Genomic DNA, 17,152 nt, shown 5'->3' on the forward strand with positions numbered 1-17,152 from the left:
TGGAAGACATGTAATGATTCCAAGTCTTTGCGATATAGGCAGCTCCCTATTAGCAAAAATATGATTAACAGCTAAAACAATATGGTCTTTGAGATCCCTCCAGAAAAACTTAAAAAATTCTACTGTAAAGCCGTCACTTCCCGGTGATTTGTTGTTTTTCATATTTTTTAAAACAGTAAGTATTTCATTCTCAGATATACTACTCTCTAAAACTTTAGAGGTGTTTTTGTCCAACTTTGGAACCCCCAAATTTTGTATTAAATCCTATGGTATCTGAATCTTTGCTAGCATAAAGGGTTTTATAAAAAGTTCTGACCTGATCTAAGATTTCAAACTGATCATAAATAGTTTTATCATCAGTTTCTACTTTTTTTATAGTTTTATTCAAAAAATTCCGCGATTCTAAAGAACAAAAATATTTGCTAGGCTTTTCCCCTTCTTCAACCCATTTTGCTCGTGATCTAATGATATGACCCTGTAATTTTTCTTTCCTTAACCTTTCGAGTTTCAACTTCTTTTCCTCTAAAAGATCTAAATCTATGTTACACATTGCCTCAATAGTTTCAATTTCTTCAAGCAAGATTTTTTCAAATTTATCTCTCTCTTTTTTCTTGTATGATGAGTATGAAATAGTGATGCTCCGAATTTCCATGAGAAGAACTTCAAGAAATAAGCTATGATTTTGAAAAATATTTAGATTGTTACCTTGTAAATATAGATTCTGTACTTCAAAAATATTTTTTTCTCACTTTTTCAACATATATTTGATCTGTTAGAAGACTGTTGTTGAACTTCCAAAGCCCTCGACCTCTTGAAAATTTATTAAATTTCAGCTCTAAAACCACAGCTGAATGATCAGATCTATACCAGGCTTAGTAGAGAACTTTTCTACCATATTTGTTAAACTTTCTGATATTAAAATGTAGTCCAAGCGACTTTGCTTCAGAGGATTTTTTTTTCGCCATGTATAGATTCTTCTGTCAGGATGAAGAATTTTAAAGTAATCAACTAACTGAAGATCTTTCATAATATCTAATACAAGATGTACTTAATTATTACAAAAAACAAGGCTACTCTATCTTGTGTTTACAAGACACCCATTTTATACGTGATATTGAGCCACTTATTGAAACTCAGTGGGGTTATAAATGTATCTTTAATTCTTTTAAGTCAAATTCTAGGGGTGTCAGTATTTTTTTTAATAACAATTTTGAGTTTAAAATACACAATGAAATGAGGGACGACGATGGAAACTTATTGGCTATTGATACTACCATTGAAGACAATCATGTTACTTTAATAAATATATATGGCCCAAATGCAGATAATCCGGGTTTTTATGAAAAAGTTAGAGATACCTTTTTGAATTTAGACAATGACTATTTTATATTATGTGGGGATTTTAATCTTGTTTTGAACCCAGAGGTGGATACATTCAATTATTGTAACATTAATAACCCAAAAGCCAGAGAAAACGTATTAAATATTACTAATATTGATGTGTATCACTGGAGAAACAATTTACTTATCTGCGAATGAGGGTGTGAATATTGAATATTTCCAGCAATGGCTGCAACCATTATACATGTTATGAAAAAGAATTTTAAAACAGGGTTTTCCAAAGGAAAAATCCAGTTAATTAAATGGTGAAAATGGTGGGCTGGTGGGCGGCTGCCCGTATTTAAATGTGCTGATTACTCCTCATACAGTTTTCAAAATAGGAATTTGTTGTTTTGAAGATCAGTTGTGCATAAATCAGAGAGGTCCATATTACTTATTTTTATATAAATTTGATTTTTGATAATTTTTGAAAAAAAAATACAAGCTGTTGAACATAATCATTTTTTTTTTTCGCATAAAATTCCATATAGTGTACCCCTATTGTATGGATAACTCCTCCTACAATTTTCAAGATGGAAAGTTGCTGTAATGCAGATCAATTGTACATGCATATATCGGAGATATGTAAATAACTTGAATTTTGATTTTTGACAATTTATGGAAAAAATATCACCTGTTGAACTTGGGTTATTTTCGTCAAAATATTGGATATAGTACCCCTGGATAGGTAGTGTTTATCAATTCATGGTTGACAAATATATTATGGATACTGTTCACAGAAAAGAAAGCCCTGTTTACTGTCATATTAACAGTTTTTCTCTTGTTTAATCATATAAAGTGAGTAAATGTTTTTATTATTTTACAATTGGCTATAGTTGGCTATAACCATGTTTTACTGTACATGTATATTACTGATCAGTTTGGTACCTAGTTGGAAAAGCAAGTGCACTTTGACCCTTCTTTTTTTTTTTTTTAAATTTTTATTGTCATTTTCATAATTATTACAAGGAATCAAAGAAACAAAGCAAATATTTATTGGCACTCACAAACCCTTTCATACACTTGCACACATAAATATCAGAAACACATTCTAATTGTTTACAAGAAAATTAAATTTCAAAAATATTTTTCCAGTTTGACCATTGTTTGTCAAATTTTAACATTTCACATGATTTAATTGATATGTATCCCTTCTTAGTACTTGATCAAGTTGTGGGACACAGATTTATTGGGACCAGGTATGTATTGGAACACCATTAGAGACACTGATGATGAGTTGTACACAGTCTGTACATGTACTACAGATTGCTGAGTGTGACCAAATTTCAATGCTAAAGCATCAAATATTGAATATTTCCAGCAATGGCTGCAACCATTATACATGTTATGAAAAAGAATTTTAAAACAGGGTTTTCCAAAGGAAAAATCCAGTTAATTAAATGGTGAAAATGGTGGGCTGGTGGGCGGCTGCCCGTATTTAAATGTGCTGATTACTCCTCATACAGTTTTCAAAATAGGAATTTGTTGTTTTGAAGATCAGTTGTGCATAAATCAGAGAGGTCCATATTACTTATTTTTATATAAATTTGATTTTTGATAATTTTTGAAAAAAAAATACAAGCTGTTGAACATAATCATTTTTTTTTTTCGCATAAAATTCCATATAGTGTACCCCTATTGTATGGATAACTCCTCCTACAATTTTCAAGATGGAAAGTTGCTGTTATGCAGATCAATTGTACATGCATATATCGGAGATATGTAAATAACTTGAATTTTGATTTTTGACAATTTATGGAAAAAATATCACCTCAATATAACTCGTCTATAACGAAGTGCCAGGGAAGCACGATTTTGCTTCGTTGTAAGCGTAATTCATTATAAGCGAGTTGGCTATAACCATGTTTTACTGTACATGTATATTACTGATCAGTTTGGTACCTAGTTGGAAAAGCAAGTGCACTTTGACCCTTCTTTTTTTTTTTTTTAAATTTTTATTGTCATTTTCATAATTATTACAAGGAATCAAAGAAACAAAGCAAATATTTATTGGCACTCACAAACCCTTTCATACACTTGCACACATAAATATCAGAAACACATTCTAATTGTTTACAAGAAAATTAAATTTCAAAAATATTTTTCCAGTTTGACCATTGTTTGTCAAATTTTAACATTTCACATGATTTAATTGATATGTATCCCTTCTTAGTACTTGATCAAGTTGTGGGACACAGATTTATTGGGACCAGGTATGTATTGGAACACCATTAGAGACACTGATGATGAGTTGTACACAGTCTGTACATGTACTACAGATTGCTGAGTGTGACCAAATTTCAATGCTAAAGCATCAAATTTTGCAAAGAATTTCTTGCATAATTCTCATTATCTAGTCTAATTAGTCTTCATACATAAAATGATTCTCGTAATATTTGTTAAATTCATGTACTAGTTTAAAAAATTTACAAAACATATTAACAATTACAAAGTTATTTTGGTGTTGTGATATAATTCTCTCCAACACCAGTATAGTGTTGTGATTAAAATTTTCTCCAGATATCGTATAAAAAGTTTTTGGTCTGGTTGGTGGCAAACGTTTAAAGCACTATGTGCTTTTCTCCCCTTAAAAAATTAAAGCAAATCTATTTTTATAAAGTTAATGTAAGAACAAGACTTGTAATTGACTCATGATGTTTATTTCTCATAATAAACAGCTTTATGAATGGCATTAATTTAATACATCCATACATAATCCTCATTTTGTCATATGAATTGAATTTGTGTGTAATTTTCTATTTTACACAAATAGAAAAATGTGCATAAAAATAAAGTCATCACAGTTCAAAAGTATAGCATGAAGGGAGCTGATAAAGATCAATAAATAACTATGATTAAAACTCAGATCCCCCTCCCAGTTAACACAGAAGTTTGCATAGGAATTCATAGATCCACCACATTGTGTCTCCCGGAGGTTCTCTTGGAATTAAACACCTAGAAAGAAAATGCATAAATAATAGTAGTAATCTGTACCTTTATGAGAGAGATACACTACTTTAGGGATTTAACTTGAAATCAACAATACTGTAGTTTCATTAATATTCGTGGGCATAAGTTTTTGGGATTTAGTAAAAATCTGATATTTCCAATGATCCAATATTACAATATTGCACTTCAATGAAACTTAAATTTGTAGATCAAATTGACAAAAGAAGTCAACTAAAAATGGTTTTCAACAAATAATATAGAGGAAACCACAGTAGACAAAATCTCAAGTGTATATTGCAGTCAGGAACTTACTTCCTGTAGAAAAAACAGCCAGGCCTCATAATAACCGTCGGACATCCACGTCTCATTGTGTGTCCCTCCCGGGAATCTAACAATCTTCTTCACTGAGCTACCTGATACCTGAAAGAGAAAAGAACTGTCAGTTTAACATTGTGTATCTGACAACAACAAAGTCTACTGGAATGAAAATTTAATATCTGACCTTTTTATTGTCCTTAAACTTTTATTGACATTGACCTTTGACCTTGAAGTGATCAATTACCGTAATAAGTCTTTCTCTGATCTAATGAGCCATATTTAAATATGCCAGTACACTCGCACTATTCATTGTACAAAAAATGTTTCGAATCAATGCAATTCTCAAATAAAGAGATCAAAACACTATACAGACTAAAATTCAATGTACCGGTATTTTTTTTCCACATTTTGTGGGAAATGGGTTAAAAATGCGATTATCATGTCTTAAAGGTACAAAAATTCTACAATCTAATTAAAATTAGACGTTCTGAATCCGCTACCGCTTCTCAAAGTGTTATCAGATTCAGAAAAGATTGATTAATTCTACTTACACTACTTAATTTGGACATCATATGTGGGGGTATAAGCTTGTCTCCTTGTCCCGACAAAAACAAGGTTGGAATGGTTATCTTCTGGATCCTCTCCAGTGTAGGATACTAGAAAAGGCAAAGCACTCAAATGTTACAATGTCTTAGGTATACATTGTCACACTTGCCATTCATTATAAAAACTATGTATTCATTTAAGGTGGCTCACTGCACCTTAAAAGTTTTTGAAATCAGCAGAAAAATACTTGATAATGATAGATATCATGTTGGATAAGAAGTATTTAAGTCAAATAGGCAAAAAAACGAATGAAAAATTATATTTTTTGAAATTATAATTAAAATCAATCTCACAAAAACACAGTTACACTGAATGCATTATTTTATTTCTTAATGTGACCATAAATATTTAAATTGTTTCATATTCAGAAAGTAATTGTTTAATCATGTTACACATTTTGTTAATAACAAAGCATGACTATCCCTAAAGCTAAATGTACTCTATCCTAAACAAATGTATGCAAGGTCCATAAGTATCTTTTAACATTATCAACATAACTTATACACCAAGTACATGTAAATATATACACCTTACCTTATTTTTAAATAAGAACACAGGTATATACTCTAGAATAAATAAATCTGCAAAGATTGACTTGGCAATATCTGGAAGTGATGTGAAGGTGTTTTCTAGGACTAGTGCTGCGATATGTGGAGAATATTTCTTGCTGCTGGCGAGCCAGGCGGCCACAGCGCCACCTAGTGAGCGCCCAAACACAACGATCTTGTCTTTGTTGATGTCTGGACGACTGATTAAAAAATCCATTGCTGCCTCAGAATCCAAATACAGTCCTACAAAAAGAAACACTATTGAACTAAAGTACAATTACCATTAAAATTTACATATATACCCATTAACTTATATTTGAATCCCAGAGAAATTTTCACCAGGTAATTTTATTCAGTAATTTACTAGCATGCTTTTAGCCCCTTCCTGTTCAACATAACATCTGACCATCCTAAAGCAGTTTTTGAACCTTGTTATTTAGGACCTCCCAGTCCCTCTTTCTGATGAGTACTATCACAAACATCAATATCTGCCCACAATCACACCTTTACCTGCAGAATCTTACCTGACTCTGAGGGTGAGCCCTCACTCCTCCCATACCCCCTGTACTCCACCAACAGAACATTCACCCCCACATATCTATGTAAGTCTCCCACATTTGGATATCTGAAAAAAATATCATCACAAGGGTAAAAAGACGGAAATCATTGTTGTGCTTGTATTTAGTTACTGGTAGATTTACTTCAATTTTAAGATGCATATAAAGAGTTACACATGAGACCTTTATTAATCAAAATAATTACTTATAAAAAAACATCACTTCCTTAGCAATGTTCAAAAAATGTAAAAATTATTTCAGTCATAAGAAAATGATTTATGAAAGAATTGATTTTTAAGTTGCCATTAAATGTTTATTAACAGTTTGTGCTGCTGCATATCTTTGTAAAGGATGCCTAAAGACTTATTAACAAAAGTTGTAGTTTTTTCCATGAACACTAGAAACCTATAACTCATATGAGCAATACATTTCATAACTCCTTTCCAGTAAATACTCTTTTAAAAATGTGCTAAAAATGATCTTACCTGTGTCCAATGTTCCCTGCATTTCCATGGAAATACACCACAGTAGGGGCATTAGGATTAGAATGTTTTATGAGCACTGCATTAATTTTAATTCCATCCCTAGTGGGCAGGAAGTGGTTTTCCCCTCGCAGATTGAACCGCTGAGGACTGTCCACGAACAGTCGGGACTGAGGAGGCTGTTCAGGGTAATAAAGGAGTAAATCCTGGGCATTGTAGAAAACACCTATAAAAGCGAGAGAAAACATACCAGCATTACTGATCAGAAGACCGAAAGGGAATGAATACAGGGGAAATACATCCCCAGGTTCTTTCTCCAAGCAGGAGTTAACCTCTTAATTTCACAAGTTGGTACCAGGTCACTTTTTCCATCATTATTTATTGTGTTCAGTTGATTGTTGCCACCAGATAGCTAATTTGGTAGAGCACACAACTAGCCAGAGGTTCAAAGGGTCCAGGTTAGGGTATTTCTCCCATCCTGTTACAGTTGGTGCCACAACCACCCCCTGAGGAAAGAACCTGTGAAGTTGATCTTCAAGACAAAGATCATTTAGGGGGAAGAAATACGATGGTCAGACTGGATTTACAGACAAAAACAAAGATACACCTTCAATGTCCTTCATACAGACATCTTTGATATATTTGGAAGTTCTCAAAAACCTTCACATATTTTCTCAAAATTATTATTCAGGTATTTTTCAAATCGTTGGCATTATTTGATTTTGAATTCTTAGATTAGTTTGGACACACAGCCATTAAGGGATTGTGAATATAAGCAAAAAAGATGGAAACAATAACTTGGGAAAGACCAAATTGGTAGTTTTAAATCTTATCCCATTGTGTCAGTCTGAACTGTTTGATTGTGCATGGTGCCAGATAGCAAGTTGGTAATTAAAGCAAACGAGAAGAGATTCAGTGGAGGTTCTATCTTTGAAAAATTTATATATCCACAGTCCACCCACAACACTACCCTTTGATCTCTAAATGAGATAATATCTATATATATATAATATATGTAAATGGAACATATAACTTTATCAAACTACTGTTAATCCTAATTAAATAATTAATTCGCCATGGCAATACTTCATCATCGTTTTCAGGTCAGTCAATTTGTTCATTGTGTAAAAGTGCTATAATAATGTTGTTTTTGTTAATTTAAAAATTAAAAAGAGATGTATTATTACACAAAGATGAAAATATACAAATTCTGTATTAAAATTAGGCAAACGGACCTTAGGCAAATAGAATCAAGGGCGAAAGGACCTAAGGCGATCGCATTTAGGGTTAACAAACATACACCCCTGCGTTTGAATCTGGGTTTGTTCCTCATTGCATAACATTTTGTACTGCAAGACAAACTACAACTATTTGGCTGTTGCAGTGTTGGGTGGCAATTTTCCCTGGTTACACTTCTCCAATATAACCCGATAACTAAAATTTGTCGTTAACCTACAGCAAATTGAAAAACACATACGTACCAAATCCTCCAATTAAAAGAAGTACTAAAGTCAATACACCTCCATAGTACCAAAAAGTTAAAAGAAGAATTAATCCAGCTGATGTGCACAACTTCCAAAACTTTGACAAAACCGCAAAAACAATCTGCATAACAAATTCAATAATTTTAAGTTTCTCGCCCATAGTAACGCTTTTGTCGTTTTCTTTTGGAATCAAACTTTCCTCATCGTCTTGTCCTTTTGTCATATTAAAGTTTACACATGATTTTAGAAAATGTAAACAGAAAACACACAGAAAGTCAAACCGGGGGTGCGTCGATTTACCCAAATGGACCCAAATGGAACGTAAAATGACCCAAATGGACCCAAATGGAGCACAAATGGACCCAAATGGAAACCCAAATGGAAACAAATGGACCCAAATGGAATCACAAATGGAAATAGAATGGCATAATTGAAGATTTTATTTAATAATTTCAATCATTATTTTTAATAAATGAGTTTTTTTTATTGAAAATTTAAAAAAAAAAACATTGAACAACATTTTTCTTATAATTCTACATCAAATATTTACAGCACTTGGTACCACTTAACTATTAATAAAATCATATATTAACATTGTAACTACATCGTTGTAGAAACAGAAATAAGACTGTATTTAGAAACTGTTCCTATCGTGTTAAACACGACGCCCTACCAGGGCCCGGACTCAGTTACCTCAAACAATCTTATTCTAAAACAATTTCATTAATAAGTTTTTATAGGTACCACTTTACTATTAATAAATCATATATTAACATTGTAACTACATCGTTGTACAAACAGAAATATCAGACTGTATTTAGAAACTGTTCCTATCGTGTTAAACACGACGCTCTACCAAGGCCCGGACTCAGTTACCTCAAACAATCTTACTCAAGAACAATTCTATTAATAAGTTCTTTTATGAAAAAAGTCATAAATTGGTGTTTTTAATTATTAAAATGATTTTTCACAAGTCACTATTTGGTTTGTCACATTCGGTGGTATTTGGTTTGTCACATTTGATGTCACATATGATGGTTGAATCAGATATTTCGATATGATTATATATCAACAGTTATATTAATAGTTGTATATAAATTCATATATCAATAAAAAATCATTAACAACACAAGAAAATGTCGTTTTAGAATTTATATTTATTGATTATTCATCATGTAATTGAAATTATTAAATAAAATCTACGATTATGCCATTCAATTTCCATTTGTTTCCATTTGTGATTCCATTTGGGTCCATTTGTTTCCATTTGGGTTTCCATTTGGCTCCATTTGGGTCCATTTGGGTCATTTTACGTTCCATTTGGGTCCATTTGGGTAAATCGACGCACCGCAAACCGGAAGTAACTGTGCAAAAATAAAATTAACTTGTACAAAACATCATTCGTTTAATCAGAAATATATTTTCTACATGGTTTCTGCTCTTAACTCTTAGTATGTAATTAACATATTCAATATAAAAATTAAAGATAAATTATTTTTCTTTTTCTTGTATTAAAATGTGTTATATAAAAATCCGTATTTAGATGAAGAAACCAATATCCGAAATTACAGTGAAGATGGCGACCACCAACAAGCCAAAGAATGTGCGAGAAAGTGAACAAAAGCTTCTTGATGCGATCGTGAATGGTAAACGTTCATAAGTTCTTCATATTTTCATTAATATGTTTTTTGGAATTAAGTTTCATACATACAATTTGCGAGTATTGCATGAATTAAAAGTTATTGCTATAGAACATTAGCATAGAATTTCTGGATGTTTCGGCAGTTTTTTTTTTAACTTTTCGAGTAAGCGAGATGACTGTATTTAACACAACTGACGAGCAATTTTGACATTTTTTGCTCTTGATATCAACTGGATGCATCACATATTGTTATACCAATAATGTTGACAAATGAATGTTATGAAAAAAAAGAAGCATTTTGGTTGTAAAAGATTAGATCACGTACAGTGGCAACACTGGTCAAAACAAAATGTTATAAAACTTTGTATTGTGGGATGGTCAGACCAGCTCGAATACTGACATCATATAGATTGTTGGGTAGCACCATATACATGATTTAGTTCATTCAGATTCAAGGGCCACGGGTTTAATTCCTGGACTGGTCCAGTCCCAGTGCATTTGCAATTTGAAATTAATAAAAATTACAACCATTTTCCTTGTAACATTGGTAAGTAATTTCATGATTATGTGAAGATTGTAATGATGCTCACTCATTTGGATTATGCAGTCAAAGAGAATGAAAACAGATAATTTACAACATATGAGACATTGGAGCTTAATCAAAAACATTTTTTTTTCAACTTTATTTTGAAATTTTTCTTAGATTTGAGTGATTTTTCCCTGTAGATAATCTGGATACCGTGAAGACACTTTTGAAAGACCCAGATGTTAGAACAGATTTTACAGATGATGTGAGAATGACTTTTATTATATCCTGGATTCGTATCTGATATTGAATCTATGCGTATAAATTTTATATACTTTACTATACAGTTTACTAATACATGTACTATAATTTTAAAAAATGTTTTAGATTCTTAGTCAAAATTCACCTAGATTACAATGCCATCTGATCAGATGTAATGAATACTAGTGCATTGTATTAATTAATGATTTGTTAAATGAGCTTTGGGATGAATAGTTTAAATTTTGTTCTCTTTGATAGTAATTTTGCAGTCAGGTTTATATAATTTACACCAATGTTTTATAATTATGACAGACTGGGATGACCTCTCTACAGCATGCAGCATTCAGAGGCAGGAAGGACATGGTGGAGCTTCTCCTGGCTAACGGAGCCGATGTTAACGCTGACAAACACGAGAACTCTTACTCCACCCTCATGTTTGCAGCTTTGTCAGGTATCTCATATCAACAGTGAAAGACGTGAGAAAGTGTGGTTGTTAGTTTAAAGAATGTCAACCATTCAGTTATTCATCTGTATGTGTAAAGTTTAATTAAAAAAATCTTCAGGAGAACTGATTGATGCAGGATTTAAGCAATATTCATTATATTTCAATTCTATTTGATTTAGACTGTATACATTGACCTGAACTGTAAAAGTGATTAGATGTAAACATGATTAGAAAGGTCTGGGATAAAATTTGTTTAATGATTTGGTGAATTTGCTCCAGGGAACACTGATGTCACCAGACAAGTGCTAGAAGCAGGTGCCAAGGTAGATCACGTGAACTCGGTGGGGCGAACAGCTGCTCAGATGGCTGCATTTGTTGGTAAGTTACTGTCTGTGTGCATAAACAAAAGAAAATGAATAGCAAAATAATCGCTTTATTACAAATTGAGAGCAAATGTCACATGGACACTAGTATGTCTTTTGTAACAACCAATCAGTGAAATTACAGGGATCACGTGTCAAGGTATATTTGGATTTTTTTCTCCTGTTTCCAGGACAGCACCAATGTGTTTCCGTCATCAACAACTTTTTTCCAAAAGAAAAACTTTTGTACTACACCAAACCTCAAGGTATTGAAAATTGTTACACACAACATGGTTTACATGTATATGTATATTGGTCAATTTATGTATATATACAGGACCTGTACACAAGAACATTGAAATGTGCTTTATGCAGGACATTGTACCACATATAAAAAGTATTGTATTTTAGAAACGTACATGTTGTCCATTTAGATTGTGAGCATACCTGTATCAATTTTGATTATTAGAGTTCTGGTTAAGATAGTCCAACATTTTATTTAATAAATAGTGCATGTCAATTTGTGCAAGACATTATTAATCCCCGGTTGTGTACTTTGTGCAGGCTTTGAGAAGGAGCCCAGACTTCCCCCTGAGATGGCCCCTGCCCTGTGTACTATGATCAACATGCCAGACCTTCATCCTGTTAAGGTACTGTATTAAGAATCATTTCTATGTTTCTGGGTAAAGCTGCAAAATGACATAAGCTATAGTATATATATTAGGGAAGAAAAACAGATCAAAAACCCATGACAGTATTCCATATGCACCCTTATCTTGTTTTATAAAATTCTGGAACTATTGTTTTGTAAAAGCCTCAATATATATATCCTTCAGCAAATTGATTTAAATCATACTTAACAATATTTATAGAATATGTACCTTAGATTTGAAGTAATATATACATGAGTGAATAGTTAAATTGATATATATCAGTGTAGTATTTTACAGCAATAACCAAGGTCTATATTTCTTCGGAATGGAAAATGTTAATTACTTCCCTTTAACTGTGTAACACACATGCATACCACTACTGCTGAGAAAAATTTTCAACTTCATACATATGTATATAGTCCTTATAAGTTGTGTACTAATCTGAATAAATGTAAATTTTGTACCAAAGGTGATTTAATTGTTGTTATCTTTGCTCTTTTATTTTTTGTTGTTGTTATTAAATACTGTTTGTAAGAACACTTTTCTGTGTGTTATTTTGCCTTATTTTGAGTCTTTTTTCTTACAGCTGTGTCTGTATCTACAAGATCACCCAGGTCTGTTGGACAACTACACAGGCATTGTGAAAGTGTTTGAACATTTGTGTGAAAAAAGTATGAAAGCAAGGGATACCAATGACATTTTTGCCTTGAAAACTCATTATTACTCAGTTTTGTTTAAAACCGCCGGTAAAATGCAATCAGAAAAAGGAAGCATTGATGGCTTAATCAAATCGTAAGTAATTAGCTGTTTATAGAGATTTTACTACAGAAAATATTTCCCTGCAATTGAGAACTTTTCTTTGCACTGAACTTCGCACACGCATAATGGATGTTTATGTGAAGAATTTCCATTACATTTATATAAACTTATTCTATTCATTAGACAAAAATTGATTAAAAAAAAATTCTTGTTTTGAAGATTAATCAAAGGAAGAGAGAGTGACGGGTTTCCTGAATTCCAAGAGAAGTTTCTGAGACAAATGTTAAGAGAATTCCCCTATGCAGAGTCCGAATTACTCCAGCAAATGGTGCGAAACTTGGCAAACACTCAAATAGTGAGTATCAGTCTGTGAATTACTTTCATATACAATAAAGGGTTTTGTCCCTTCTGTTTAGTATTTTCAGTTAGATAGACAGAAAACTGAAATTAAAAAGAAGTTTATTCTTTTTATGAAAGCTCTTAAGTCACACACAAGTTCATCTATTTAGTTTTGTTGCAGATCAGGAGATTTTCGTTTCTGACCATACTTTCTTATTCTATACATCTTTTAGCTTCTATTTGACTCTGAACCAAAAGAACTCGGAGATATTTTAAAAAATAATTTGGATATTTGTTATTAGCTTATTCATTAATATCCATTGTACAAAAAGCCCTGATAATCAATTGGTTTTGGTTGTTTGAAGCATAGCTAATTCAGCCAAATAATCAAAAGGGTCAAAGGTTGTGAGTAGAAGAAATAAAAAAATCAAGGGGACAGAAAATTTGGTCACTTTGGATCATTTGTGTTTCTGAAAGCACCTTATTTTTACATACCAGGTATTATATTTCATTATCATATCAGATGTAAATTTTCGTTGTTTAAACCTTGTTTCATAGCAATAAATGTCCTATATGTCTGTGTAGGGAGATCATCCGACAGCATTGTATGTCCTGTGTCAGGGAATCAACGGACAGAAGTTCATGGATGAGGACGATGTCTGTAGTACATGTGGAAGTCTTCGCGCCAAGAAGAAGTGCTCCGCCTGTAAAATGGTAAAGCTTTCTCCACAGTCATTGTAGATTCCATTCAAAATCCCTAAGGGGTTACTAAATAAACCAAAGCCTTGTTTATACTTGTATGTAAGTAACAAGTACTGTATTATTTCGGTAAAAGATGTATGAAGTGTGAATTGTATTTCCTTGGGGATTTATAAAGCAAGATTTTTAATTTATTTAAGGAATAGGCAAAGTGGAGTGAGGTTATTTAATAGGTGGATGTTTTTGTCCACTTTCTTATACATTGCAATGTTGTTTATTGTATGCATTTATATGTAGGTTTGTTACTGTGATCAGAGATGTCAGAAATTACACTGGAGCACACATAAAAAGTTCTGTAAGCAGTTAGCAGGTATGATTTTTAAAAGAATGAAAATCTATAGCTTTATATCCCAACTGTGTGAAGAAATTAGTTTGTACTTTGTATGCGCAACCTTATTTTTTTAGTTTATTATTATAATGATGTGAATATATACATGAATATATATAAAATATTTTATGATATAAAAGCTAGTTTTGAATTTTTTAGAGGAATATGTGCATTTGGAGGAGAAACGAAAAAAGGAAGAAGAAGAAAAACAGAAACAAGAACAGCTTTTAAAGGAGCAACAGCAAAAAAGCAATACCCCAGGTTGGTGTGTATATTTATGTTTTTTTTTGGGGGGGGGGGGTGGGGGTGGGGAGGGGGGCATTTTCACAAACAGTGACCTAAATGTACGATCCTCTTTCTTGTTGCAGAAGACAAGAATATCTCATTGTTCATTAAAATATTGGTCTTTGGGAGTAGAGCATAGTTGGAGATTGACCTTTGATGCAACCTTTGATCATCCAATCACAGTTCACATAACATACTGTAATATGTTGGTTTGTTTTCAAACCAATAATTTTCTTTGGTTTAAGATGATGTCATGCATTAGGCATGAATATTCAAGATATTGATGACTTAGGTGTTTAAGCAGCCAAGAGAGAGCTATAGAGACTCAGGACTGGCTTAAGATGATTGATTTGAATATTGGGGAGGGGGTGAGTGAGAGAATGGACTGCTTTGACATTTTTATGAACCAGGTTTTCCAAAGGAAAAATCTGGTTTTTGAAATGGGGAAGATGGTTGGCTGGCAAGCAGCTGCCAAGAGGGTACCCTTATTGTACGGATAACTTCCCCATCAGTTTTCAAGATAGCAAGTTGTTGTTTTGCTGATCAATTGTACATATATCAGAGATGTGCATATTGGATTTTTATTTTTGATAATTTATGAAAAAATATCAGCTGTTGAACTTAATCATTTTCCCACAGAATACTGCATATAGGTTACTCCAGTTGTCATAAAAGATAACCCGTTTTGCTGTCATATTGACAGCTTTTTACTTGTTGTAGATTTTTAAGCCTATGTGAATATATGCAACAATGTAGTTCTCTCACAACTTTTTTTTTTGGGGGGGAGGGGGGGGGGGGGGGGCGGGGCTTCAGATAAAAAAAATCGTTGAAGGCTATATTATTGCAGCTACCAATACTTTGTAAAGTGAATTGTTAATGATATTTTACTCATCATTTGTAGACAAAGACATCACAAAGGATAAAGAAACAGAGGAGAGTTCTGACACCAGGGAAGATAACTCCGCTGAAGCTGTAGAACCATAATCAGAACTTTGTCGTCTCGATCACCATTCCATCCACATTGTAGTGTACTTATGTTGTTTTTATAAAAGTAACTAATTGGCAACAAAATATGAAATTGTTATTAACTACTTATAATATCTTAAGGCATAAAAATAATTAGAGATGTACGTCAGTGTTTTTATTAATGTAACAGATATTAGAATTTCAAATACATGTATTCTTATATTGGTGCTAGATGTTAATGTTTATTGAAAAGTAGTCAGTTAGACTAATTGAAATAACGGGGCATTATATCAAATCATTTCATTTTGATTAATAATGCAGTACATATCTGTCCATGTCAGTTTTGAATTTATACAAAAATCAATGTAAAATAATGATATATTTCCTGGTTTGGAGCTTTATCAAGATCATGTTCCGATGATGTTTAATTATTGTCAAAAATGTGTAGTAACGGAAAGATAAAAATTGAACAGATGTTGGGAGTATCAGATGAATGTTGGTAAATTTATAAAACTATATATATATTGATTTTTATAACTGGCCTACCGTTTTGAAGGAAACAGGTGTTGTACTTGTTACACACAACCAGTTTGTAAATTGCATGTCCTGATGGGTGTCAATGTATATAAATTTTTAAGGTTATGTTGTTTAAGTTTTCAGTATTGTTTATTATGTAATAAAATATGCAACATTGACATTACCAAAGACTTTCATTTATGATAGGTTGCGCTAAGTTTGGATGAAGTTGACGAAAGGTTACCATTAAATCAGTGTAATAGTGTACATGACAGCCCTATAAGTGAGGTCTTAAAGCATGTTGATGTTGTTTATTATATTTTTTGAGGTGCGCTTATATTTAAACAGGAAAAATGAGATGTTTATTTCAAATTTCCTTACTATGAAAACCCCCTGTTTATCAGGCCCCAGGCTTCCTCTAATGCTATTATTAGTTGTTAAAGGAAACGGATGTAAGACCAGACAAAGGCATATCAGCAGTATAGATCAGGACTCAGGAGTTTCAGTAACACTGTTTATTGTTTCAACATCATATTATGCATTATGAATTTTTTAAGCCATATTGTTGTTGCTGGCTTTTTGTTGTTTGATCTTTAAAGAATTGAAACTAAAGGACATTAATTACCTAAATGTTCTCAATACTTATTCTAGTAATTAAAAAATCGAGTTGTTTAATACTAAAAATTATAATTAGTTTCATAAACGAATCAAGCTAAATGAATAAATAGTTCCTGGTATTTTTCTGAATACTTCCTAGTATATTATCTAAAATGATGAGATAGGAGACCTACCAAAATATCAGTACCAGACAGTGTTCATTAGATTGGTTTGCTCAAGTTTAACACTTTCTAATTCAAGACCTGTTGAAAGTACATGAGTCGAATAATTATAATATATTAATAGGAATCTCATAGTCCAACCAAAGCCTCCGCCTACATCAGATTTGGATTGCTCTCATGAGGAAATAAATGTTATTGGTGAAACTGA

At 32.3% G+C, this 17,152-nt stretch overlaps 2 protein-coding genes across 2 annotated transcripts; one reads left to right on the forward strand and one right to left on the reverse strand.

The window, feature by feature from the left end:
- Nucleotides 1–4,000: 4,000 nt before the first annotated feature.
- Nucleotides 4,001–8,602, reverse strand: LOC128174124 (protein ABHD13-like). Its single transcript, XM_052839760.1, has 7 exons — nt 8,322–8,602; nt 6,844–7,066; nt 6,326–6,426; nt 5,788–6,044; nt 5,199–5,303; nt 4,642–4,749; nt 4,001–4,335 (listed from the first exon to the last, which is right to left on the reverse strand). The coding sequence occupies exons 1-7, from the start codon at nt 8,545–8,547 to the stop codon at nt 4,285–4,287; spliced, it is 1,071 nt and encodes a 356-aa protein (XP_052695720.1). The 5' UTR covers nt 8,548–8,602; the 3' UTR covers nt 4,001–4,284.
- A 1,244-nt stretch (nt 8,603–9,846) lies between these two features.
- LOC128174135 (ankyrin repeat and MYND domain-containing protein 2-like) lies at nt 9,847–16,346 on the forward strand. Its single transcript, XM_052839763.1, has 12 exons — nt 9,847–9,970; nt 10,693–10,757; nt 11,066–11,204; nt 11,478–11,576; nt 11,752–11,826; nt 12,125–12,210; nt 12,800–13,005; nt 13,192–13,327; nt 13,897–14,025; nt 14,308–14,380; nt 14,558–14,659; nt 15,585–16,346. Exons 1-12 carry the CDS (start codon nt 9,868–9,870, stop codon nt 15,665–15,667), a joined length of 1,296 nt encoding a protein of 431 aa, XP_052695723.1. The 5' UTR covers nt 9,847–9,867; the 3' UTR covers nt 15,668–16,346.
- The last annotated feature ends 806 nt before the right edge of the window (nt 16,347–17,152 follow it).

The sequence above is a fragment of the Crassostrea angulata genome, chromosome 1, assembly GCF_025612915.1.
Source record: "Crassostrea angulata isolate pt1a10 chromosome 1, ASM2561291v2, whole genome shotgun sequence".
Lineage (NCBI taxonomy): Eukaryota > Metazoa > Mollusca > Bivalvia > Ostreida > Ostreidae > Magallana > Magallana angulata.

Excerpts from the sequence above, each read along its gene's own strand:
- LOC128174135 (XM_052839763.1), top strand. The coding sequence starts at position 9,868 with ATGAAGAAACCAATATCCGAAATTACAGTGAAGATGGCGACCACCAAC. Across the intron at positions 10,758-11,065 it reads GAACAGATTTTACAGATGAT|ACTGGGATGACCTCTCTACA; the intron begins GTGAGAATGACT and ends TAATTATGACAG. Across the intron at positions 14,381-14,557 it reads GTTCTGTAAGCAGTTAGCAG|AGGAATATGTGCATTTGGAG; the intron begins GTATGATTTTTA and ends TGAATTTTTTAG.
- LOC128174124 (XM_052839760.1), bottom strand. The coding sequence starts at position 8,547 with ATGACAAAAGGACAAGACGATGAGGAAAGTTTGATTCCAAAAGAAAAC. Across the intron at positions 6,427-6,843 it reads GCAGGGAACATTGGACACAG|ATATCCAAATGTGGGAGACT; the intron begins GTAAGATCATTT and ends TATTTTTTTCAG. Across the intron at positions 4,336-4,641 it reads GGCTGTTTTTTCTACAGGAA|GTGTTTAATTCCAAGAGAAC; the intron begins GTAAGTTCCTGA and ends TTTTCTTTCTAG.